At 42.6% G+C, this 24,618-nt stretch overlaps 1 protein-coding gene across 1 annotated transcript in view; it reads right to left on the bottom strand.

Moving 5' to 3' along the window:
- The window catches only part of PKHD1 (PKHD1 ciliary IPT domain containing fibrocystin/polyductin), a 261,269-nt gene that overhangs the window by 222,032 nt on the left and 14,619 nt on the right, over window positions 1–24,618 (bottom strand). Inside the window, exons 11-28 of the mRNA XM_069805584.1 lie at window positions 22,981–23,082; window positions 22,577–22,672; window positions 21,364–21,499; window positions 20,406–20,520; window positions 19,278–19,553; window positions 18,417–18,506; window positions 17,580–17,673; window positions 15,312–15,454; window positions 14,250–14,380; window positions 13,050–13,234; window positions 12,532–12,670; window positions 9,744–9,898; window positions 8,058–8,242; window positions 6,901–7,023; window positions 5,187–5,292; window positions 4,420–4,698; window positions 1,243–1,373; window positions 346–481 (exon numbers count right to left, since the gene is read on the bottom strand). Coding sequence (XP_069661685.1) covers window positions 346–481; window positions 1,243–1,373; window positions 4,420–4,698; window positions 5,187–5,292; window positions 6,901–7,023; window positions 8,058–8,242; window positions 9,744–9,898; window positions 12,532–12,670; window positions 13,050–13,234; window positions 14,250–14,380; window positions 15,312–15,454; window positions 17,580–17,673; window positions 18,417–18,506; window positions 19,278–19,553; window positions 20,406–20,520; window positions 21,364–21,499; window positions 22,577–22,672; window positions 22,981–23,082 — 2,622 coding nt within the window. The remainder of the gene's footprint in view (window positions 1–345; window positions 482–1,242; window positions 1,374–4,419; window positions 4,699–5,186; window positions 5,293–6,900; window positions 7,024–8,057; window positions 8,243–9,743; window positions 9,899–12,531; window positions 12,671–13,049; window positions 13,235–14,249; window positions 14,381–15,311; window positions 15,455–17,579; window positions 17,674–18,416; window positions 18,507–19,277; window positions 19,554–20,405; window positions 20,521–21,363; window positions 21,500–22,576; window positions 22,673–22,980; window positions 23,083–24,618) is intronic.

Raw genomic sequence — 24,618 nt, 5'->3', positions numbered from 1 at the left:
GAGTTCATTTCTCTTGTCATGGCTGAACCTGTTACCCAGAACGAATGGGTGGGATAATTTCAGAGCAGAGTTAGAGAAACATAACACAAAAGGAGCGCTATACCACCCCTAACATCCTATGGACATCATCCATACTAGCTGAAGGCAAGCAACTCTATCTCATGTGTGCTAGACTAAAACCAACATAAAACAAGCAGGACTGATCAGGACTAGCAGGAAACACGGGGACTATAAGTTAAAAGAAAATAACAGAAAAATAGTGTCGGATCACCAAACTCCCTATCACCATCAGCAATAATAACACTTCTACAGACAATGCCCAATACATGTCTGCAGCCTTTTCACCTGCTATGCCACTTCTGTTTCTGCTCAGTGATACAACAGCAGGGTTTAAGGAAGGATCGTACTGGAACAAGTTGGTTACTGTTGTTGACTGGCACCCAGAAATTAGTGTCACATGGACAGCAGTATCTTCTGTCCCCTAGAAACAGAAATGAAGAAAATGTCAGGGCTAAGAATGCACCAATAAAAAAAGTTATTCCCCATACTCCTGCATCTTAATAAGTCAGGCATATGGCACTGATGAAATTTGTGTATACGCCAGACTCTACTTAAATGTATACAGTTGACTTTAAAGGGGCACCTGTGGAGAGTTAGAAACCTTAAAACAATCTCAGACCACGCAGATTTTCATTTTCTATATCCATACTAGTAAATTAAACAGTAGTAAGTCATAGGCATAGACTGTTATCCCTATACTTAAACTATTAGCATCATCCTGGGTATAATTTTACCGTGCAGCAAAGAACACTGTTTTTGCATGACACACAGATAATGTCCAAAGGAGGTCTGGATGCAAAGTAGAAGATTTGGAGCTGAAGAGGGTTCAACAATGTGAGTAAGAACAATTGTCCCAGGCATGTTTAATCTACTACTAGACAACGGAAAGTAGAGATGGGCAATTTTGCTGGAGTTCAAAGCCCCAGTTTTGTTTATGTGAGGCTTAGCTAATGATGTTGCAAGCTGGACTTTTTACAGTTTCACTGGTTTTCATAAATCACCTATCAATCTATTGTTAATTAAGCTGGTCTAAACTCTAGTTGGAGTCCATGGTAAATTGTCCCACAGGCAAGACTTGGCTGACGGGCTACCATTTGCCCTTCCCCTAGTGCAGCTCAGGCCAGGAAAATATAGAAAGGCCTGAAGGCTGCTGACTGTTCCCAAGAAAATGTGGTTTCTTACCCGAGAGGGAACTTTACATTCAATTCTTGTTGAATTTCTGTCATCCTCCATAACTGGGCAAGGCTGAGATCCAAACAACACCAAGTTTACCCCTTCCAGATTGGTCCCCCTGAGAGCCACTCTCAGTCCTCCTACAAAACCAATTATTCTGTTACATTCAAGCTGTAGAATGATATTTTTATATGCAAAGGATTCTTTGTTAATAGGTGACTGCAAAAGGCGGTTCTGTCTCTCAGTTGATCTGATGATCTGCTTCCACCTTGCCATGCCTAGCATCCTCTTTCACCAGAGATGCTTCTCGCCTATTATTTGAATTCTTGTCCATGATACAGGAGGACTGGGTTTGTTTCTTGGTTTATTTTTTAATGACATACTTGTTTAAGCCGGCAAGGTCTAGCCTGTGATCTCAACTTTAGAAAGATCCCTAGTCCAAGAATGAAATAAGGAAGGAAGGAAGAAACACTAAGAATGGAAAATGAGCTTAACACAGCAGGTGTTTTCACAGTTCAAATAGCTGCCAAGCACCCTGCTGTCAAAAAAGCCTGTAGCATGTGTCTAGGAAACTTAGGTTAGAAAGAGGCCTTGGCAGGGCTTGAGACTTAGCAGAGTTGTGAGGAAAGTCACGGAGAGCTTAATTCTGTGAAGCACTAAGCAACCTCAACTCTCCTTTGTGCCAGCCAGAGCTGAGCCTCTTCAATCACATGCAGGATCATACCCAACACAAGTCAGACTTGCACTTGACCTTTCTGCAGCACCCAACTCCAGTGCAAAGAGTCAAGGTGCCCCTCTGCTTCTTCAAGTGACCAGAAGATTCAGGGACATTTCAAAGAGAAACAGGAAAGAGAACAGGAATGGACATTAATGGCAGTTCTAACCTGAACTTTGTTCTTTGATGCAGTTCAAAGACAAATTAAAAAAAAAAAGGAAATTTTGCTTGAAACTTACAGCTGTTTGCTGTAGTTATCAGTACTGCAGAGTTTTAGGACTGTGGCTGGACAGACAGACTGCTCAGATAGGTACTTCATTAATGCAGTGTTTATCGGTACGTGTTAGTATGGCTATGTTACAAACTAACTGAGTTATGATGCTTTTCATGTGTGATGTAAGTAAATTTCATGGTAAAGTCATTGATGGCAGAGTCCCTTGTACCTTTTCCTCAAAGCATTGTCTCCTGCTAATTCTTTAAAGCAACAGAGAAGTTTAGAAGTTTAATCTTCTAAATTTTCTCTGGCTGGCAGCAAAACCAGGCAAACAGCAGCAATCAGATACGTTAACAGCAAGCTCCTTCCATCTGCTGGAGCATCATGGGATCTTTAGGCATCCCAGGCTTATAGAGTTAGGTCACAGGGAACTACCAGCACATCACCACTGAGACCAGTGATATTTTGACAAGAGGGACCTGGTGCAGCAAAGTACATGATGCTTCATCTCCTGTAACATTAACATTTGTAGAGTCAGAAACAGCAAGAAGTCAAAACTGAAGCCACTTGTCTAATGTGATAGTTATCAGACAAGAAGCCTCCGATTTAGAGTACAAAATCCATGTGTGTTGTGTAAAGACTGATGCTCTGAAGTTTTGATATCTACACTTATATCCATATGCAGTGAAATACTGCATATGTGCACTTTACGATAAGATTGAAGAGAGGTATTTTAAATGGAAGAAATTAAAAACACAGATGGAAGCTGTAATTCTTTCCAATTATAAATGTTCAAGGCATATGTAATGTAAGATAGCATTATACTTGCATTCTTTTTAATGAGTGACAGATCACTGTAATTGGGAGAACAACTGGATTGTCAGCGAAGGAAATGAGAAGCAAGGCCCAAGCACTAAAACTTACCATTACTGGCTTTTTTCTTTTAGGGTATTTTGGGTTGGGCTGGTTGGGGTTTTTTGGGTGGGTTTGGGTTTTCTATGAATCAAAAGTGAGTCTTAACCTTAATGTACTCTATGACCCTCCCATTAGGTGGTGAAAAAACAAAGGAAAGAAAAGGATTAGAATTGCTTTTTTCCCCATGCACCCCAATTAAACATAAAGAAAAGAGGTGGCCATAGCTTCTTGTTTTTCAGCTTAGGAACCCTACATTCTTCCAAGTCCATCCCATGGCTGATCCACAGAGAGGTTCACAGTCCATCATTCCCTTCCTCTGCCCACTCCAAGGTGGCCAAGCATGGCACAATCAGTTCTTCAAGCAACATGGACGAGCTAGCTTCATACTGTGCCTAGGCCAGTCCTCCTGCTCTCAGTGATGTTTGGTACCATGAACTCAAAGCACCTCAATAATGAAACTAGGAGGTTTCCAGAAAAAGAGCTGGGTAACTTTTACTGTCAGTAGACCTGGGTCGTGTTGTTTCTAGGTACATTCCTAACCATTTGAAAAGAAGTCATATGCTGAGACTCTTGGTTTGTTCACACAACCCAGGTGTGTCAAGAGTGTTCTCCACATTTCTTATTGGGTTGGGGAGACTCTTCCCTCTCCCAAAAAAAGAAAAGGTGGCTCTTTACAGCATTTGGTTTGGCTTAACTACAGTTGTCTAGGCACCTTGCTGGAACTTCCAGGTGAAGTCCTCTCATCTGTGTCACATACAGGGCAGCTGAGAGAGTCGTAACAGCCCTTTGGCCCCGTAGTCCGGTGGAAAATCTTCCAAGCTCTCATCTTCAGGGATGGAATACATCACCTTTTATTTCCTCTTCTGTTTCAAGGAGGGGGGGGTAATGGGAATGAAGGAGCTTCAGTTTAATTTGCGTTTCTTTGTGTTTCTCAGTTTTGTATCTAAACACATGAGTTTTCCATTTTATCACTCAGAATATGAATTCACTTCAATGGGCCTGCGATGAACCAAAGTTTAGCCATTTCACAATTAGGCCAGATTAATTCAAATACTTCAAAGCTGTGTGTCAAATGGATACAGGAAGATGAGCTATGAAACATTAATACCCATCTGATTTGCTGAAATGAATATACCTGCACTTGAACTGCACAAGAAAGTCTGTCACTCTAAGAAATTTACCCCAGGGCTTTGGGGTACACACAATGTGTCCAGCCACATTATGTCTTTTTCATCAGGTGAAGACCTTGGTAGTGTAAGCACAGAAGAACCAAAACATGCCATGAAAAGCAAGAAACAGAAAGCAGACGACCCCTTAGAGTCGGTCTGGCATTCAGACCTACCTATCTCTGAAGCTGTCGGAGGTTCAATAGCTATCAGCTTTGGCTCAACTCTTAGGAAGATGCCTTCTCCTGTGCTGCCATTGAGTGCGAAGCCGTAAGGTCTCACCAGTAGTGTCAACTGGTAGACTCCGACTGGCAGCCTCTCCATCTGGCAAACCACTTCGGTTCGATTCGATCTTATGATGTGGCAGGTCGTGTTGTTCACCTCCACCTGCAGGGCTGGCTTCTCTTCAGTGAAGCCAGCTCCCCTGATAACTACTGTGGCCTGGGACCCACCATCTGAAGGAATATAATCAACAAGATGACTCGTGAACTTGGGTGTAGCAATGCCCAGGATTTACTTTCAACCAACAGTTAAAAGTTTTTACCATCTTCATCAGGACATCCTAAAAACTACACCACTGATGATCTCTCATTGTCCCCCATAATGCCTATTCCTGTCTGTCTCTGTCCAGCTATTATGTTTTTCTTTAAATTTTTATTAAAAATAACTTGAGCCAAGAACCACCTTTCACTTTAAGCACCAAGCCTACCACTGTTTCTCTTCCCTTTATGCTTCTACCATCTTCATGTTACTGCAAAACCATGTCTGTGCTACATACTGTAAGACTGGAACTGATTAGAAGTGCCCCGCTAGAAAGTACAGTTTCCATAAAATCAGAAATTTCCCAAAAGAATACACATACACACAAAGCCTTCAGCATCTGGCAGATCTTCTTCACAGAACAGTGTTTTTGTCATTTTGCTCAGACACAAAACCCCGTTACCTGATGAATACTCCACATCACTGACTAAGGGTGTCAATTCCTGGCTGAACTGGAAAGAGCATGAATTGGAACAGTTTGCAAGGACATCATTCACCACCACCACCACCTGGAGACAGAAAAGAAGGTTACCCTAAAGCTGGGAAGGGAACAGAGGTGTTTCCTAGAGCCTGGTAGACCTGCAGGGCAATGCCAGTAGCAACACTGAGCTACTGAGAGCGCTCTGACTGTGCCAGAGCGGAGCACAGTCAGACAGCTGTTTATCCTGCTGCAGCCTCGTTACAAATTTAATTGCAAGGCTTGCTAGGGCTCATCTTAGGCAAAGCAGAGGACAGCTTTGGAAGCTGTATCGCCAGCCTTTCTTGGTGTCTGCAGGATCCTATCTCCCACCTTGCTGGGACCCACAGCTCCTCCCAAATCCTGTTCTTCTAGTCATCCATTGAAGACCCTGCTTGCCATACCCCAGTTCTCCCCACCCTGCCTTGGGAACAAGTTTATTATGTTTAAAGCACCCTCTAAGACTAATCAGAATGAATCCCAGAATGTGTCTTTTCAGCATGCAGTCCTCGATTTCCTTTTTTTTTTTCCCCCTTGTTGTTCATGCTGAAACAAGAAAGCTGGGCTGTGACCTTGATTATCTAACAAGAGATATCAAGAGATATCTCTTCTGAGATCCTGATATCTCAGAAAAGTCAACTGGCAAAGCATAGGGTGTAGGAGAACCCCTCTTCATCCCTTTCCCAGGTATTAAGGGTATGCCAGGAGAGGACACCAACACCTGCAAAAAGCAAAAGCAGACTGTCTCCAAGAAATGCAAGGAGCACAGAGTTGCAAAGCACTCTGCTTGAATAGAGATGGAATAATTAGAGGGACATTTTTATACTTGTTGCTAGCAGCAAGCCAGAATGAAGCTTCAAAAATCAAGAGGAAATCTGACTGCTGCTGCCGTCCTTATTTCATTTGGTCTATTTGAGGATATGTCTGCACCACAGATGGCAAAGATATCACAGATGGTTGGGCCGCTGGAAGGACAGTCCTGATGTCTGGGAAACAGGCTCACCAAAACAGCAGGATGCCTTAGCCCCAAATGCTGCACAGCTGGTTTTCGAGCACATCCAGCATCACCCTGTTATTGCTACGGTGCCCAGCAGGCTTTGCTGGAAGCAAAGCCAGCAACACGCTCTGCCCTGCAGCACCCAAGAGCAGAAGTTGCAACACGTTTGTCCATCCAGCAGACTCCTTCAGCCAGGAAGCCCTCCTTGCTCCCTTTTCACACTTGAAGAATTGAGATCCACAGAGGCTGAGGGACTTGCCTAAGGCTAATACCACAGCCATCATGTCATTTATTTACAGCCCACCACTGTAACAACAGGAACGCTGCAGATGAATAGTGTCATTCTCAAGTTTGGTGGTCAGCTCTATAGGACCCAACAAGGGTGGGAGTCCAGAGACGACATCAGCCCTTGGCCACTGCCTCAAAAGAAATAAATTGTCTTCCACTACCTATGATGACCATTCTCCCCACCTGCAATAAGTCTTGGAGGAAAGTCCTGCTCCGCAAACCAGGGAACAGAATTTGACCAATTTATGGCAAAGCACAGAACAGCAGATTTCTGAAAGGATTTAGTGGCAGAACTAAGTACCTGAATACCTGTGAGACTCCTGGATCTACACAACCAGGTGAATCAATAGGAAGTGTGACAGCACATTAACTCACCTGTGTTTTGTTATTGAAGGTAGCAAGCATGTCCCCAAATATTGGCCCAATAAACACACCACCATCATAAATCACACGACTAGAAACAGTTGGCTTCAGACCGGTGAGGTTTTTGGCAGAGACCTGGCAAAGAACAAAGAATTTAAGTTTCTCATCCTTTTCTGTCCTGTGATTTTAAATTAAAACTATCCCCCCAGCATTTACACAGAGTCTTTACAAGGTGGCAAAGAACTCCTGGAAACCCCTTCTCAAAGCTTCTTCCATGAATCGTGTCTCCAGGTCTAAACCTTCATTACCCAAGACTTCACAACATCTCCCTGTTCTCCTCCTCACCCTTGCAGGTGGCAAAGAGATTCAGGAGCTAGATTTGCAAATAAACTTCTAATACTCAATAATATCATTTGGAATTAGGCACGAAAATGGTTTTGAACATCTGCTTCTCAAAGACAAGACTTTGGGTGAAACAAGGGCCTGTGCTACAGCTGAAGATGCAGCTCAAGCTTTTTGCACCATTCAGGCCAATGTCTTCAGTGTGGGAACTCATTGCTTTGTTGAAAATAATTTCACACTTTTAGAAGCTGGATATACAAAGAAATAGGTTTTCTTTTTGAGGGAGGAAGCAGCTCAGTCTGAGTCCTTATTCAAAAAGGAGCCTGCTACTTGAAGCAAAACCTCAGCATGAAAAATCTTGGGATGGGACAGTATGAACTGAACCTTCATCTGAGACTTAAGAGCACCAGATATGAACCCATACAGAATAGTTCTCAGAAAAAGACCTTCTTGGCCCATAAATGATACCGCAAACCTGTACTGAGCTTCAGTTACTGTACTGAAAAATTAATGTGATTATAATAGCTTTAATTTCAGTATAACAGCCCCTTTATTGTGCAGAACTACAACAAAGCACAGAAATTACATTCTAGCCTCCTCGTTTTGAAGCACAGACTCTGAAGATGTAATTTCTCCTTCTGCAACTACAATTGGTTTTTAATCATCTAATCTGCAATTTGCTTAAGCTGCAGTTCCTAATAGGAAGATAAATTGCCTAAGGTCCCAAGGGTGTCTTCATAAAAACAAACATTGGGAGAACGAATCAGCCAAGGCCAAAGACATTACATGGGGTTCAAAGTGAGTGTTAGTAAAAGAAATTACTGTACACTGATAACATTGGGCAAGTCCCCAGTTTTTGTTTTCCAAGTCAATGTCCAGATGCTTTCATAGCAAGAGTTCGAGTCTTTGGTCACGATGAAGTCACTGGTGTTGAAGTACAGGGCTGTGGAGTTATCTATGTTGTCTTGCAAAAGCTTGCGGAGATGGTGGGAGGAGATGTGGACTGAAACATCTGCAAAAGACATTAGAAAGCAGTGGATATCCTCGTCCCTAGGAGAGCACATCCACCTGCTCCTTGAAAAGAAAGGTGTTTCACTATTAGTGCAAGGCTGTTGTGATTCAAACCTCTGCAACTGCCAAAAAGCAACACAGGGAAACATACTAGACCCCAAATGCCAAAAGATCACAGAATCATAGAATAGAATCATAGAATAGTTTGGGTTGGAAGGAACCTTTCAAGGTCATCTAGTCCAACCCCCTGCCATGAGCAGGAACATCTTCAACTAGATCAGGTTGCTCAGAGCCCCGTCCAACCTGAGCTTGAATATTTCCAGGCATGGGGCATCTACCACCTCCCTGCGCAACCCGTTCCACTGTTTCACCACCCTCATCATAAAAAATTTCTTCCTCATATCTAGTCTGAAGATCTTCTGCACTATTTAATAGCTAAGAAAACCTAGAAACTTCTCTCCACTTGGGACCATCAGAAATTTTAAGCAATACTTTTACATAATATGCACACATGAAATTTCTGTGTGCAAGTCATTTTCCTTCAAAATAGAAAGGTTGGAAACTTCCTAGATGAGACCACTGTGGAAAGAGTCAGTTTATCAAGAAGAATTTGTAGAGTCAAATCCCAAATAAATGCAAATGATGTGTATTTCTTTTGACACAAATACCTATAGCCATTCAAAGCTGCAGATACAATAAATCTCTGTAAACCAATTCATAAGAAAGAGGGGAAAGCCCAACACCTGGGAAGAGGGCAAGAGGAATGAAGTACATTTTTAAAAGATGATGTTCAAAGCAGGCTGCTGAGACAGCCTTCAGCTACAGTAGGAAAATCTTAAGTGACAACACAGAGGAAAGAGTTATTTCACAAATATTCTAAGGCTGCATATTCCTATTTTGTTATTTGACTTTATGACTGAGTTACGAGTTCCTCAGTCAAGAACTTTATTTTTTGGCCTTGTTCAGATTAAGCTGCTCACTTCAATTCTAAGCCTCTTTGAGTATTTAAATCAAACACTAGAAAAAGTAGCACATCTAAAGGGTGACTAATTCAAGTTAAGCAATTCTATTTGTGGTATCTGCAAACCAATTACCAAACCTGGTAATCCTAGAAGATAATTAATTTCCTGGTAACCTGCACAGGCCTTGTAATACAAAAAGTGCAGAAGTACACATGCTGGAGAAACATCAGCATAATGAAACCTTGGGATGCAAAATCCCAGTTCAGGATCTGATGCAAAGTTCTTTAACATTAAGGCAAATATTTCACAGTGGCTGTATCTATTTTGGAACAACCCTATACCTAACATCTAGAAATACTTCCTTGCCTATAATCCTTAACTCCTGTCTTGAAAGACATCAAATGCAAAGATCTAGCAACTATCGCAATGGGTTTAACCTGCCAGCCTGTACTCTGAGCATTTCCAAGCTTCAAAATTGTCTCTTCTTCACTTGGCTTCCTGCAAAGGAAATCCAGGACCTGTACTTGCATCTTCTCTTACCTGATATCACTGTATTGGCCAAGTGGATGCGGAAGGTCCCTCCAATAGGTGGGGATGACTTTTGAAGTCTCTGAATGGTGAGGCTGACTGTCACATCCTCCGTGGAGACATCGAGGTAGCCATAGTCCTTAGAGCCCTCCCCAAGAAAAGCACCTCTGTGTGACAGAGAGGGTTCACATGAAGGCACTAGCAGTCAAAATCCCCCCTCCTGACACCCCCATGTCAACCAGCAGCAGAGGGGCACCTGTGGGAACAACACTCTTGAAGGACCTAAGGAGAACACGTTCAGAGCACAAATGGAATTGAATACTCCCAACTTATACCTGCATAATATAGGCAATGCAGGCAACAGAAAACTATGGAAAAACACTTTTTTTTTGTGATAGAAGAAATAGTTCGTATAGCACCAAGTATAAGGAAGTCCTACACCAGTACTGGTGTCTTTAAAGGACCAACTCAATGCAACCTGGACAGCAGCTACATCAAAGCAAAAAGCTTTCCTACTTCATCCTGTAGTCTCCTCAAGTCTATTAAAATCTCAACTCCCCTGAATTACAGCTATATTTCATATTAGAGTTCACCCAAAGCCCAATTTCTAAAACTTAAAAAATTTTCTCCCTTGCAACTAAAATTATCCTTTTTCCAAAGGAAAAAGAGACTCTCTGTGGTACAATGATGCCACCGTGTGGTTAAGTGCCTGGATAACAGCTGAAGACAGTTCAGCCGTGACTTCTGCAGAGCAAATTTCGAGAATAGAGAACCAAAAGGACTGCTGAGCCTTCTCGTCTGATGTACAGCCAGTACATCACATTTTAGCTAATATTCCTGTCCCGACTGCGGCAAGCTGTATTAGAATAAAGCACAACACGTGCTTAGTGAAGAGAAAGTACCAGGTTTGTTTTGAAGATGTCCAAAGAGAGTGATCAGCCTACCCATTTTTAAAGCATGTGCTGATTTCTGCCTGCAGTCTTCCTGGCTTCAGCATCACACAACAGTTTCTCTTACATCCTCCTCTGTGAGATGGAGAAGCCCACCAGTGCCAAGCACTTTTATTTTTTTTCCTGGTGAGAGGTACTGTGATCAATCCATCTCTTAATCCTCTTTGTATAGGCTAAACAGGTTGAGCTTCTTAAATCTTTCTCTCCTAGGCATTTTCTTCAGGTCCATAATCATGCTCATGGCTTTTTTCCCCCCAGTTCTTCTAAATCCCTTTGAAAAATGTGGTCATGAGTGCTGTACGTGTCATTCCAACATCAGTCTTGTTAAGGCTACACACAGGAGTAAAAATTTCCCCTCTTTCTGTTAACTGCATCTCTGCTTATGCATATTAAACCTCACAGACATCCCTCTGTATCCTCATCCTTGCCTTTGCCATTGGTGGTTCATGTCAAAATACTACATTTGACACTGGCAATTAGGTGTGCTTTACAAGGAGAGACTTTCACATGTCAAATCCTTCTATGCTGTGCCAGCTAAGTTGACTTCTACAAATCAGCTAGGAATGAACTGTTTAACTGTTTTACCAAATGGCTTCTGGGACTTGGGCTTTGTGGGAAATAGCCTGAGCTGCTGCTGAGCAGCTATTATGTTGGGAAAAATGAGATATAAACTGCATTGTGTCAGTCTTTTCCTTTGTGCTGACTTTGACTATGTCTCTGAACCCCAACAGGTGATCGACGAATTCACCAAAGCCTCAGATTCCACCAGAAAAGGCAAGGACTTGGCTGCTCTGGGAACAGATCTAATTTTCTTCAGATCTTAGCCACCTCTTAAATGAGAATCTAACTGTCTTTAGAGCACTCAAAACTAATGACATGTTGCTTTGCATTTCCTTGAAAGAAGGGAGACCACAAGGTAAGAAACTAAACTAAGTTACAGCAGGCTGAGGTTCACCTTCATCTGAAAGATTTCCTGTGGACGCCTGGGAAAGTCACTTTGAGTGAAGTAACTGAGCCAAACTAACGGCTGGCTGCTGCAGAGAAGAGGCTGCATCATTCCAGCTTCTCCCTTGCCTGGCTCTATTCCCATCAGATCCTTGTTGACTTGACTGGATACAACCCAACTTTTACAGGACTTACTCGCTGCAAGTATAACTCTTTAATGTTGCACTCTCTGATCTGGTTAACCTATGGCTCTGCCTTCTGCCTTCTCTTTCATTGTTGAGACTTCCAGAATAGAAACCATCTGAGTAAACAAGGACACATAAGGTGGACTTCCATTGCCTAACGGTAACTGGTGTCATTAAAGGTGTTTAGGAGCATCTCTGGCTGATCTCCATCCACTGTTCCAGAAGGGCTTAGATCTCCTTCTAGTCCTACATCATATCTTGGTGGCCCACGCATACATTACACCCCAGGTCAGCCAAAACATCTTAAGCACCTCTGGTTCAGCAACTGAATCCCGCTCATACCATGGAACTTCAATACTAAAATCCAACACATTCACCAAGATGTCTACAGTATATGTTCAAGACCCTGTATGGTGAGAGCACAGCTCAAAACACTCATGTGCTGAGAGCGAAATTAAGTATTTTAATTTAGAACAGCAGCCTATCTACTGAGTACAGACATCTGTGCAGGATTCAGTAGTCTAAACAGTCTGAACACGGCCCATTTGAAATGCTTAGAGGAGAAGACTCCAATGAAAACACAGGGATTGCTAAGCTCCAGTCGTCTTATCCTCCACTGCCTCTTATGTCCTGTCTTAGATGACAACCAGCTCCAGACATGTAATACCTCTTGTAGTTCCCCCTGACAGGGTATTGATATAATCTACTCACTGTCCATACCTTGGAGAGAGAAGGGGCAGACTCGCACCACAGCCAGACACCATCCAGGACACATTGTAAGTGGGAGAAGACCCCACCACAGATACTGCTTCAACTATCCTCCCACCTAGCCAAGGTGGTTTAGGATCCCTCTGAGAAACTGAAAGAAAAACAGCACAAGCATTCATTAGAGCAAAGAAAACAACTGTCACTGTGCCTAGGTTATTTTCATTTCATAGGTGGAAACATATCAGCTTGGGGTTTTTTGTTTGGTTTTTTTCTGGGCAAGACTATTCAGAGTTACATTTGTAGAAGCACATTTTCAAATAAACCAAGAATAATGATATTCAGCAATTCCTTCTTGATAGTTTTCACAACAGTATAAGTTCAAGAAAACAAAATTATTATTGTGCCTGTTGTGAAATACCATTCCCCTTTGAAAAAGTTTCAACCAGCCTAATCATTAAAGATTTTAATGGAGTATCCTGGAAAGATGGTAACATTAACAGAAAAGAAAAAAAAAAAACAGATTCCTTTACCAGTCACAGCTCTGTCTGTGATGATGACTTCATCAAGGTAAAATGACCCAGATGTTTCCTTTTGCAGCGCAGGGCTCAGCAAGTCTATCTGATACACAAACATGGGGGAATTGGCAGGGAGGTCCTGGAGAAGAGTGGAGAGATTCACACACCCCTTCCAGAGGTCAGTGCAGGTAAAGGTCCAGCTGGAAGACACCAAGGTTGTGAAAGCTCTCTTTTGCTGTGAGGTAGTGGCAATAACCAACTTTTGAGATGCTTTGTGTGGCCCCTGGGTAACATCAGATACTGCTGTTATCATCACTGTTATTTATTCATACACAAGACGCTTGCTCAATGGCTTGTGATCACTCTCTATGTGTCTCTGTTGGGTTCCCCACAGTGAGAAACAAAACTTTTGATCTCTGCTTAGGTGTCCTCCTCTGCAACGCAAGAGTGGGATTTGGGAATAACTACCACTGCTCTATTTTTGGCAAAACACTAAGGTAGCATCAGTGACCTCAACGGAAGTCAATCCAGAGTTCAGGCCCCTTGGGAATACCAGATGACTGTTCAAGGCTCCCAGCTCTCTCCACCATGTAGTAATTTAATCCCAACCCCTTCTTCCCCACCCAGGCACACCCACACCCACACACAATCTTACAGATACCCAAACTGCCAACTTCACTTCCTGAAGTTTTTCAGACACTCCTGATTTTTTAAGTCTGCCTGTCCCAAGCTTTATACCTAACGTTGCAGGTTTTATACCCATGGAATTCTAAGTGAATAAAGAAAATCAAAGACTACACCAATTTTCAAAACTTTGTGTACCAATGATTTCGTGAGGTTCCTGCGGGGAAAATAATAAAAAAAAATCAATTTGTCTCTCTGACATCAGAAAATCCACTGACTGTTGCCAAAGAAATCGGGAAATTAATGTCCTCAGAAACCTTATGGTGTGTTTACCAGAGACAGAACAAACTCTCCCTCTGTGCATGACTAAGGTGAGATAGTGAATATAACAAGGATCATGCAAATTTCCTCAGTAAATCCTCAAAAAGAACGGAAGCACATTCCAAGAATGCCTCTGCAGGGACTGAGCATGTGTCAGCTTACCCCAGCTGACAATGTGTTCCTATACAAATAAGAACTTTTCTCAGTTTTCCTGGTATGCCTTCTTACTCTGGAAAGTGTAATCTCTGGAAACTCTAAGCGTCTGGATACCTCTTAGAGTCAGTTTCATTGAAATCCCATAGGCAGGTGAGGTTCCTCTTCACTGAACAAAAAGAGACGTTGGTGTAGGACACCAAGATATGAAGGATATTGCTCATATGGCCTTTATGTGCAAAACACACCTGCAAAAATGGGGAAAAAAATTTTCGCAAATCAAACGACAGGAATTTATATGTGATGTCTGTAGAAAATATTTTGTTTCAATCCCAGCTTAACACTAGTAGGGAAACATGCTGTTCAAGGTCAGCAATAAAGGCCACCACTTAAGGCCAATTTGCCTTGAATAGCACCTACAGAAGACAGTGCATGGCATCCAGGTGACCCGTGTGCCACCACAGAGCGTGAAGCTGACCCCGTAGGCTTCAGTGAGGTTTGGGGGCAAAACATAGCTGGCAAGTACCAATAGGGATTTCAAGTATCTGGAAGGGAGGGAAGGAGACTGGAGGAGTTGGTTTGATTTGCAGGGTACAAGGGTTGGGATGGGTGTCAGGTGGGGAAATAGGACTGGAAGAGGTCTGTGAAGAGGAACTGGAAGGAGTCTGGAAGGACTGCAGGAGGCTTTGGGGACAAGTCTTTCCCTCCCACCTCCTTCCCTTCAGCCCCCAACTATTTGTCTTCCCCCAAGTGGCAAAGAAAGGGTGACAGAGTTGAAATCAAGACCTTATTCCTATCAAAAGTGATGTAGAAGTTGAGCAGAAAAGTGAGCAAGAGTGAACCCACAGATAACAAGGGGTTTTTTCCTTTTGTCAAGAAGTGGTCATCCCTGCATCTTCCATCTTCTCCCAACACCATCCCACCTTTTCTTTTCCCTCAGCAAGGCTTGCACCCCCAGGAGCAGATAACAGCCAGATGTGTTAAACAAAATCTACATCTCTGGGATCTCAAACTATCCACCTAGTCAATAAAAGACACTCTGCTCTGTCCACAAGCATAGTCCAAAGACATGATCCTTTTGTGGATTTGGGGGAAGTAAACCACATGATTTTATGTTGCTGATTGGGCTCTGAATATTCAGTCCTGAGTGCAACCTACTCAGCAAGAGCAGCCACTTACATGTGTGTATTCAGTAAGATCATATCTTGGTAGGGTTGATGGGGAAGTTTTCACTAGCTGGCTTGGTCTGTGGACACTGAACCTCCCACAGAAAGGCTCCGTTCCACTGACAATGTCCCCCGTGGTAATGACGCCCTTCATATCTGACAGAGATTAAAAAAAACAAGAGGGGATGAGAGGCTTGAAAATGATTCAGAAGATACCAGTACAGTCAAAAGGTTCATGAAAATACAGGAAGTGGGTATCCAAAATTTGTCAAACACTCCTACACTTAAGTATTTTCCTGCCCAGATAAATGGTGAACATTTGCAGGGCAATTGTTCCCCAGCTTAGGGATGATGAAAGACAGGAGGAGGGACCATTAGATTACTGTTCTGACCATAAAACCGCATGGCAAATAACACTCTCTTTAGCCATAGAGAGTATGTTTGACCAAATCTACCCTTCCTTTCCAAAAAAAGCCTCTGGTAAAGCCGGAGATTGATGTATAAAGCAACAGTGAATCCACCTTCCCCTTTGGGATGTTTGTTCCATTGGTGTATCAACCATGCTGCTGAAAAACTGCTAGGATTTCTTTTCTTCCTGATACATAAAAGACTTTCTTCTGTCACTACATACTGACAATTCACCTTTTCTTCCAGTAAGAGGAATAAAGCCTGCAAAATGATGTTAGTAGCAGAGTTTAAAAAAAAAAGTCTAAGAGGTAGCTGTAGTTCTTTGCACATCGAGTGTTGGACCTGTTGAAATCTTCACTGGTAGAAATTATGAATGAAGTAGTTCAGCTGTATTCAAGGGGAGATTATGTAAATACAGGGAAGGGAGAGACATCAAAGGTAATTAAATTTAAAAACATATTCCACTCAGGAAATTGAGCTGAAAATACTTCATATTTAGAGAGAAGTAATGATTAATTATTATATATAATTATCCAGTTTTTACTCTTCCCTAGGCATCTATTTGGGTTTGTACTGAAGACAGGACAAGGGTGGATGGACCCTAGGTCTGAATGTGCATGGCTGTTCTTATTTTCCTGGCATCCATTCACCACAATTTCACCATTGTTCTGCTGTCTTTTAATGTTATCTAAATTTTACAATCAACAATGAAAATTCAATTTCTCCTTTGTTCTATTTGTTATGCATCATTTTTTATTCCCACTGTACTGTTGAACTATCATTGGCTTTTAGCTCAAGTTTTTCTCTCTTTTTCTTGGCAGAATCATAGATTTGGGTTCACGTTAAGAATGTCCAGTTGCTATTTTCATTTTTCTGCATAAAGCTTCCCTCCCTCCCCAATTAAGGTTAATTAATTGCTTTCCTCCACTTGGAGGAAACAATTACCAAATATATATATATATTACTGGTTGGGACCTGTTCTCTCTCTCTCCATACCAAATACAAGCATATGAGACAAGGTCTCTAGGCAATCATCTTTTTGGCATAAGTATACTGTTACTGCTGTCAGATATAGAATCATAGAATAGTTTGGGCTTGAAGGGACCTTTAAAGGTCATCTAGTTCCAACTCCCCTGCCACGAGCAGGGACATCTTCAACCAGATCAGGTTGCTCAGAGCCCCGTCCAACCTGACCTTGAATGTTCCCAGGGATGGGGCATCCACCACCTCTCTGGGCAACCTGGGCCAGCGTTACTGGAGTTACTTTCTACTAGAGTAGCTTTCTGATGTGCACAATACCTTCAATGTTAGAAAACTATTATCAGTAATTTTATTTTTTTCACAAAAGCAGTTGATGTTTTACACCTTGCCTGACTAGTCAACTATACCACAGATATTTGCACTGTTTCGCTTTTAGTCATCAAGAAACATGAAAGCGGAGACCTCCAGAGTCAGAATTAGCCGTTTCCGCAGCCTGAGCTGTAGCTATGGGCTACACCAGATTTGCTTCCCAAGCAGACATACTGAAACATGAATAATTTCACATGCCTCAGAACTTGCTTTTTTTTTTTCCTACTCCTAACATTTCTAACAACAAAAACATGTCACCTGCTTTGATAAGTGTGTTGCAATATGACTGAGTCATATAATGTATTACAGAAAAAATCTCTCATTATATTAATCATGTTATATTTAATATTGGTACCATGAACTCCCCCATCAGAATACATACGAATAATGAATAGCTGAGAAACACAAATATACGTACTTAAACCCATTAAAAGTGTAAATTCACTATAATTAATAGTAGATTTATTTCATAAAAGGAAATCAACGCTCACAGTAAATACTACTTATCACAGAAGATCACTACCTTCTTTCTCAAAGCCATTGCGGAAAAGGATTTTAGCAGAAGTTGGCTTGGTTTCGCATCCTATTGAAAGGAGCTCCTCTATTGCTGTTTGCACCTTTAAAAAAAATTAAGTGAAAAGCAGTCACAGTACAATGGTGTCTGGATCATTTCAGCAGAGAGCTTCGGCACACACACACCTTCACTACATTTTTCATCAGCCACGGACCGGTGGCAAGGCAGCTCTGAACAAGCGGGTAGACAAATGGTAGAGAATAAAATTCAGCTCAACGCGGAGTGTAAACTTCCACGTCTGATATCCTTCAGGGTTGTGAGACATGCTTTACATGTCCAGCAGCCTCCTCAGAAAGGTGCAGATTTCTGACATGAGCTATACCACAGCCAGGGCATCTGCATCCCCCTCCAGGCTCCATCAGCTGTGTTGACTAGATGTCTAATGACTGCCATGGAGTTATCACCCAGGGTAGTTTTACCAGCGACCGACTACCACATCAAGAGACTGAGGTTTTGAGGAAGCCAGATCGGAGCTCCTATCCGAAGCAAGAGCCATACACCATGCATCTGGTCTTAGAGGAGAAGTCCAAGGGTCTGGTATCTGAAGATGCCACAGACTTCATTGCAGACAGGACAGGCCAAGATCAGATACTGGGATATGCTTAGAATATACCTGGGAGCCAGCCCCCCCCAAAATCCCACCGCAAGACAGTAACAAAAATCACCCCTACATCACCTAAAATTGATCTCAGCTTCTGGGTCAAACACTTAACTGCTGTCAAGTACGAGAGCTCCATCAACTACAGCCCAGCAGAGGACTGGGTGTCTGTGTTTAATGACACCTACCTGGTGAGCCGTAGCATTTGTGGGGATCATTCTGCGGAATGTGTTATTCCAGGAAATACTGAAACGCCCTGTACCAGACACAGTCAACGTCTGGCAAGGAAAGAAGCAAATAAATAAATGAAAACAGATACAAACTGCATGAGACACACAGACTTCAAACCGGGTATCTTCTACTGAGGAGGATTTTACAGCCAGCATTTTGTCTTTTAAGCCTCTGTAAATCAAGAGTCCCTTCAGCTACTCTTACACTGCTCTTATCCTCCAGGGTCTCTCTTGACACAAGCCTTGCACTCCTGTTCTGAGATTAACAGGAGCACAAGAGATCCAAGACCTGTGCAGAAATGCTGACAGCCACAAATGGTCCCTAAAGCTCCTGACCTGCAGTTGTGGGATTTAACCCCCAGGAAAAACTTCCCTCATTGCTGAGCACTTCATCAAATTGAAAGTTTCTATCACCTGATTGCAGTATAGGGTTGACCAGGTAACACACACTGAGTGTGCTGTCACCAAGGAGGGGAAATAAAAACTATCCCAAGCTTGTATTAATTAGCATTAGTTAACAAGGTGAGGCGTTAATGAGTGAGACAAAACCTGAGGGGAGTCAGCGTTGCTTACACTTTAACACATGAACAGATTATAATGCAACCATAGGGTTTATATACGTCCACCAATGTGTGTAAAAACCATGAACACCTTCAGCTCATGATGCTGTTCTCATCAACTCTCTCAGCAGGTTAAAAACAAGGTGGGAACACACTCACATCTAGCACCGACAAGGTCTTTGAAATTAGGAGTTGCTGCCATTCATGTCAACTGAATCAGGGCTAGTCCAGCTCCCAGGGTCAAGCATACAGCACTGACCTGCACTTCTGGAAGATGCAAGGCACGAGCCCGAATTTCGTGTCTCTCGATGTAGTAGTTGTTCACCACGTGGGGATTCAGCCACGTGTTATGTATCTGGACTCCAACTCTCATCCCATTGCTGGGTGCCTTTCCATGATGCAGCGCTTCCAGGTAGTACCTCGAACCAGCAGTTAGCTCAAATTTCTGGGATTTTGGCTGCCAATGCTCACTCCAGTTCTTCACCCAGTTCTCAGACCATTCCGAATTGCCAGCTGGGAGAGAAGCTATTCTCACCTGTGCCCAGACCAACCAAATCAATCAGTTACAGAGACATTTCACCATTCCCAGAAGATACTTTGTCCAATACCACAGCTGCAAAAAAACAGACTAGTTCTTATAGCTGGTAGCAGAGGGTTGATGGTTGACACATTCCTTCCTATTTGACAGGAAAAACCCATCATCTCAAAGAGCTTTGGTTGAGGGTTCAATGCCATAAGAAGATAATTCTCATGGCTGAACCTAGCCCTAATAACAGTTCCCCCATGTGAATTTTCATGGATGGCTTCAGTTCTACACCTCATGTCCTCCAAATACAAAAGAAAGAACTATGTCTACAGCCTCCTGAGATGTAGTATGTTACCATTAGTAAGACCAGTAATGCTATTTTTTTTTTGTAGATAAGTCCTTTTTGTCTTCTAGCCCTGTTCAGTTACTAGGCTTAAGAACAGCCCAGAGAAATAGATCAGCTTCATTTATGGCATCCTCTCAGCTCTATGAAGAGAAGGACCAATGTTTTCAGAGGGCAAAATTTCAACAGGCAAAAAAGGAGGTAAACTGAGGAAGTCAGACAGGAAGCCTCCAGGTGTCCTTGCACAGATTGTTAGTGATGGTGATGTGCTAGACTAACAGAAAAGTCTTTGGGAAAAGACTTTCAAAGACTCTGGTTGCAAGAGTGAGTTTTTCATGAGCTGAGCTGCTGATAGGGCAATGTAAAACATCAAATATAATGATACAGATTTCATTCTGCAACAGTTTCATAATAAGGGCCAATAAGCCAATTCACACTGTGGAAATTCCCACTTGTTATGACCTTAATTAAAACCATTTCCTATCCTGATCTCATTTTTATTCTGCCAAAAGTAATACCTTACGTTCTGGATCTTGGGACAAACTTAAGTAGAGAGCTGCCTGACCATCTGCCTGAATCCAGAAGGTGTAATTGTTGGTCTGAGGAGCCACAAAAAATCCACGAAGCCTGGAGCTAAGCAAAAGTAGAACATCCATAATACACAAAAGAGTTACTTCAAAAACCCCCCAGCCCCCCACCCCACCTTCACATGTACACTGAGTAACAAGGAAAGACTATGAGACCAAGTTGTAACAAAAACTCAGAGATTCTAAGACTGAAAGAACCTCAAAATGACCCATTTTCACTGGGTCATTTATGCTTTACAGAAGTTTTCAAAACAACAAAAAAAAAACTCCATGAAAACAAGTGTGGTTTTGTTGTTGGTCACTTTTTTGTGCATTTCTTCTCAAGCAAAGTCTTAACCCTGAACAGGCAGGAAAAGGCTCAAAATCACACACAAGATCAACTGAGAAAAACAGAGAAGTGATAGAAAAATGAAAACATCCATGCATATTGCACAGCTTTTCAAGGGTGTTTCTGAAGAGGCAATGGGCACAAACACAGTTCAGATATTTTTGCAGTTTGGGGCAAATCAGTTTATTTCCATTAACTCCGTCTGCTCTGCAACTCCCAACATCAGCTGAGGAGCTGGCCCTCCACATCTGGCTGGAGCTCCTGCCCAAGGCAGCTTCTAACTGGAGCTCCTTCTACCTCTGCAGCAATTTCTTTTGTGGTATCTCAGCACATCTAGGCCAGGTAGAGCAGAAATACTGAGTGAAAGCAAAAGGAGGAAAAATAAAACACTTCATGGCATATTTTGAGCTTCAAAAAGACCTCGGAGCAGAGGGTTTGCTTTGATTTATAGGAGCTATGCAGTAAGGCTCTGCTATAAAGAGCTGTCAGGTGTTATTGCTACACCTTATACTGCTAAAGGTGATTGCCATGGCTTCATCTCTTTTTAAGATCATTGAGTACCTGAAGGACTTCTTTGCCCCAGACAGAAATCTTACTGGGGAACTGGCATTAGGTACAAACTGCCATCTATATCCAGGACCTGCTTCTGTCAGATCAGAGGCGTCATCCCAGACTTCAAAGAGAAGCCCTCTGTTTCCTAGAAAGTTAAAATAAAAGCATTCTCAGTAGCAGCCAACAAAAATCCCAGAGCACATACTAGAATCAGTTGTGTAAGGAGGCAGGCCAGAACAGAAAATTTTAATAATAAATTGGCTCCTTTTTGTGGGTCTTTTTTGCTGTCTAAGGCAGAACACAGATCTCGCTTTAGGGAATTTGTTCTACCTTGAAATCCTCCACCAGAAAGAACAAAAATCTGCAGAGAGCAGAGCATCCAACCAAGCTCACATGTCTGCTCTTGCAGGAAAAGGTACCGAGATGACCCACAGTCAAAATGAGCTAAGCCTCATTTTACGTACAATAATTTCCTACTGCAATGCTCCACTCAAGCAGTGTCCCCAGAAGCCTCTGCAGCAGCTCCAGTTCAGCTATCCTTCCTCTAAATATTACTCTTACTTTTTTCCCCAGCCCTACACACCAGGCTGACCTTCCTCCCACCATCGCCCATCCGCAAGTGGTGGGCTGAGCTCTGCACCTTGCCTTTCCTTGCTATAGAATCATAGAACTGTTTGGGTGGGAAGGGACATTTAAAGGTCATCTCGTCCAACCCCCTGCCATGAGCAGGGACATCTTCAGCCAGATCAGGTTGCTCAGAGCCCCATCCAACCTGACCCTGAATGTTTTTGGGGGTGGGGCATCGACCACCTCTCTGGGCAACCTGGGCCAGTGTCTCACCACCCTCAGTGTAAAAAATTTCTTCCTTACATCTAGTCTGATTCTACCCTCTTTTAGTTTAAACCCATTATCCCTTGGTCCTATCGCTACAGGCCCTACTAAAAAGCCTGTTCCCATCTTTCTTATAAGCCACTTTAGGTACTGGCAGGCCGCAATAAGGTCTGCCCGGAGCCTTCTCTTCTCCAGGCTGAACAACCCCAACTCTCTCAACTTTTCCTCATAGGAGAGGTGTTCCAACCCTCTGATTGTTTTTGCGGCCCTCCTCCTATCAAACCTAGGAGAAACTGGCTTGACATTGAAGCAGACAGCATTTTGGAAAGCCCTGTTTCTTGATTCCATGTGTGTTTGCTTGTTTGGACCTTCAGTTATTTGAATACCGTACCTGGCTGGGGGGCACCAAGCCTCCTGCCCATGCCGACAGGCTCAGTGGTGCATCTGATTTTCTGGGGAGAGACGTGCTTGACTTTACAGGGGACACCTGGCAGCAGGAAAAGGAGACAAATGTGCTGGGTGAGACTTGGAAACACAGGTGAGCTGCAGCATGAGCCCATCTGGTTTCCAAAAAGGGTCAACACTTTGGTAAAAGCCTCAGCTTGTACTATCAATCAAGCAAAACTGTTCATGCCCACAGTCAGAATAACCGGACCTTCCTGATGGTGAGTCCTACAACTCCTGCACTGGTATCCATCAACATCAGTTGGGTTTTGTGGTCAGGGCCATGACCTCTGTATTGAAAAAAAAACCAACCACCAAACTGCCAAACATTTAACACATTTCTCCTCTCACCTGCAGCAGTGACCTGCACTGGTTCCTCAAAGAAATCCCCAGTGACAGTGACATCGGTGCCTCCTCCGAGACTCCCACCAGCTGGGAACACAGAGGCTATCTCTGCAGAGGAAGGAAAAGAGGAATCTGAAAACAAGCGTTGGAAAGGTTAATCCCAGTGCTATTTCTTCCAGAGCCAGCAGAGCACTTGCAAGGTTTCCAGCCAGAGCAGGCTCCTGTGAATGAAATGAGCATCTCACTGATCCTTCACGGGGTTTTTGGCAGCCGCTGGGATTACACCAGGAATGAACAACATGGATAACTTGGCCACATGACAGGAGAAACACTGCAATGCTTGAACTGTTACTTAGCAGTGGCTGCATCTGTCATGTTCAGATTGCAAACTGGTATATTCTGTGCTGTTGAGGAGCTCTGCAAAAAAACAAAGGTGGAATTAAAACTGTTTTAATCCTTTTGACCTTCTCTGACTTGTTTCTTAATTTAGCTTATAGGTTTAGATGTTACCACACTTTCCAATCATCGCTTAGGCTTCAGGGACAAATGGAGCTGAACATCTGACGTATGAGTGTCCACATCATGACCATGAGAATCTTTCAGGATTTTATCTCTGTTACAGTCAAACCCTTCGACACTGAAAACCTATTTTCCTCTTTGATTTACTCACTTCACACTTAAATGTCCTAGTTTAACCACGCAATTGTACTTGTATAGTTCTGAAAAAAAGACTAATAAAAAAGATGAGGTACTTTGGTCTGTATCTGCATTTTTTTTGTTAATTCATCTAGTATTTAAACTTTACTTTTACAATACTGACTACTGGCTAGCACAGCACAGTCCACTGGATAGATCTGGCAGATCTTGTTTCTGCCAGTGCTCTGCCAATAGCCAACTTCATGCAGGGTTATTTCATTTTACTGTGCCTCAATTTGTGAATAAGGACATAAAATTACCCTCCTTTACAAAGTGCTTGAATTTATAGGTGAAACAATCTGTATGCTATAAACAATATTCAAAATGCAGACATGTATTGGCTACATTTTTTTTTTTAAAAAAAGCTTTTGTTATCTCTCGAACAAGCTTCTCAGTTACAGTCCATAAGGAACTAGTGCATTCATTACATTAATTTCAGCCAGCTTAATGGCAAAAAAAATTGATGGGACCTTGCTGGGGACCTGTGCAGGTGAACCAAGTGGTCTTTCAGCTTTATGCAACCTCTGACTAAGGTCAAAGGCTGCCCAGTGCTCTGCAGTCCCTCATCCCCTACTTCTGCTTTGGCTGTCAGGCATACGGCCTTGCTGAATCGTGGATGCTATTTGCCCATGACCATAATCTTGAGAGGGTGCTCAGGATTTTATTGCCTGCTGTCTACAACATAACTGGAAACATCACAGGGAGGTTATTATTGTTAATGTACCTTAATTATATATATTTTTTAAAACAAATGGTGGTGTAACCATTCACCATTTATCCAGAACTCAATTCTTGGAGTGGCTGAACATCATCTCCTCCTTGTAGCTGATGTGGGTTCTATCTAATCCTCAGGTCTGCATTTCTAAAATCTCAACCATACCAAATACAGTGTGATTTAAGGGGGAAAGGTTTCCCTAGATGCAACAACTCAATTCTACAACTGATCTG

Source organism: Haliaeetus albicilla, chromosome 18 (genome assembly GCF_947461875.1).
Source record: "Haliaeetus albicilla chromosome 18, bHalAlb1.1, whole genome shotgun sequence".
In the NCBI taxonomy this organism is placed as follows: Eukaryota; Metazoa; Chordata; class Aves; order Accipitriformes; family Accipitridae; genus Haliaeetus; species Haliaeetus albicilla.
Note: the sequence above shows the minus strand (reverse complement) of the source record. Positions and strands in the feature narration are given on the sequence as shown.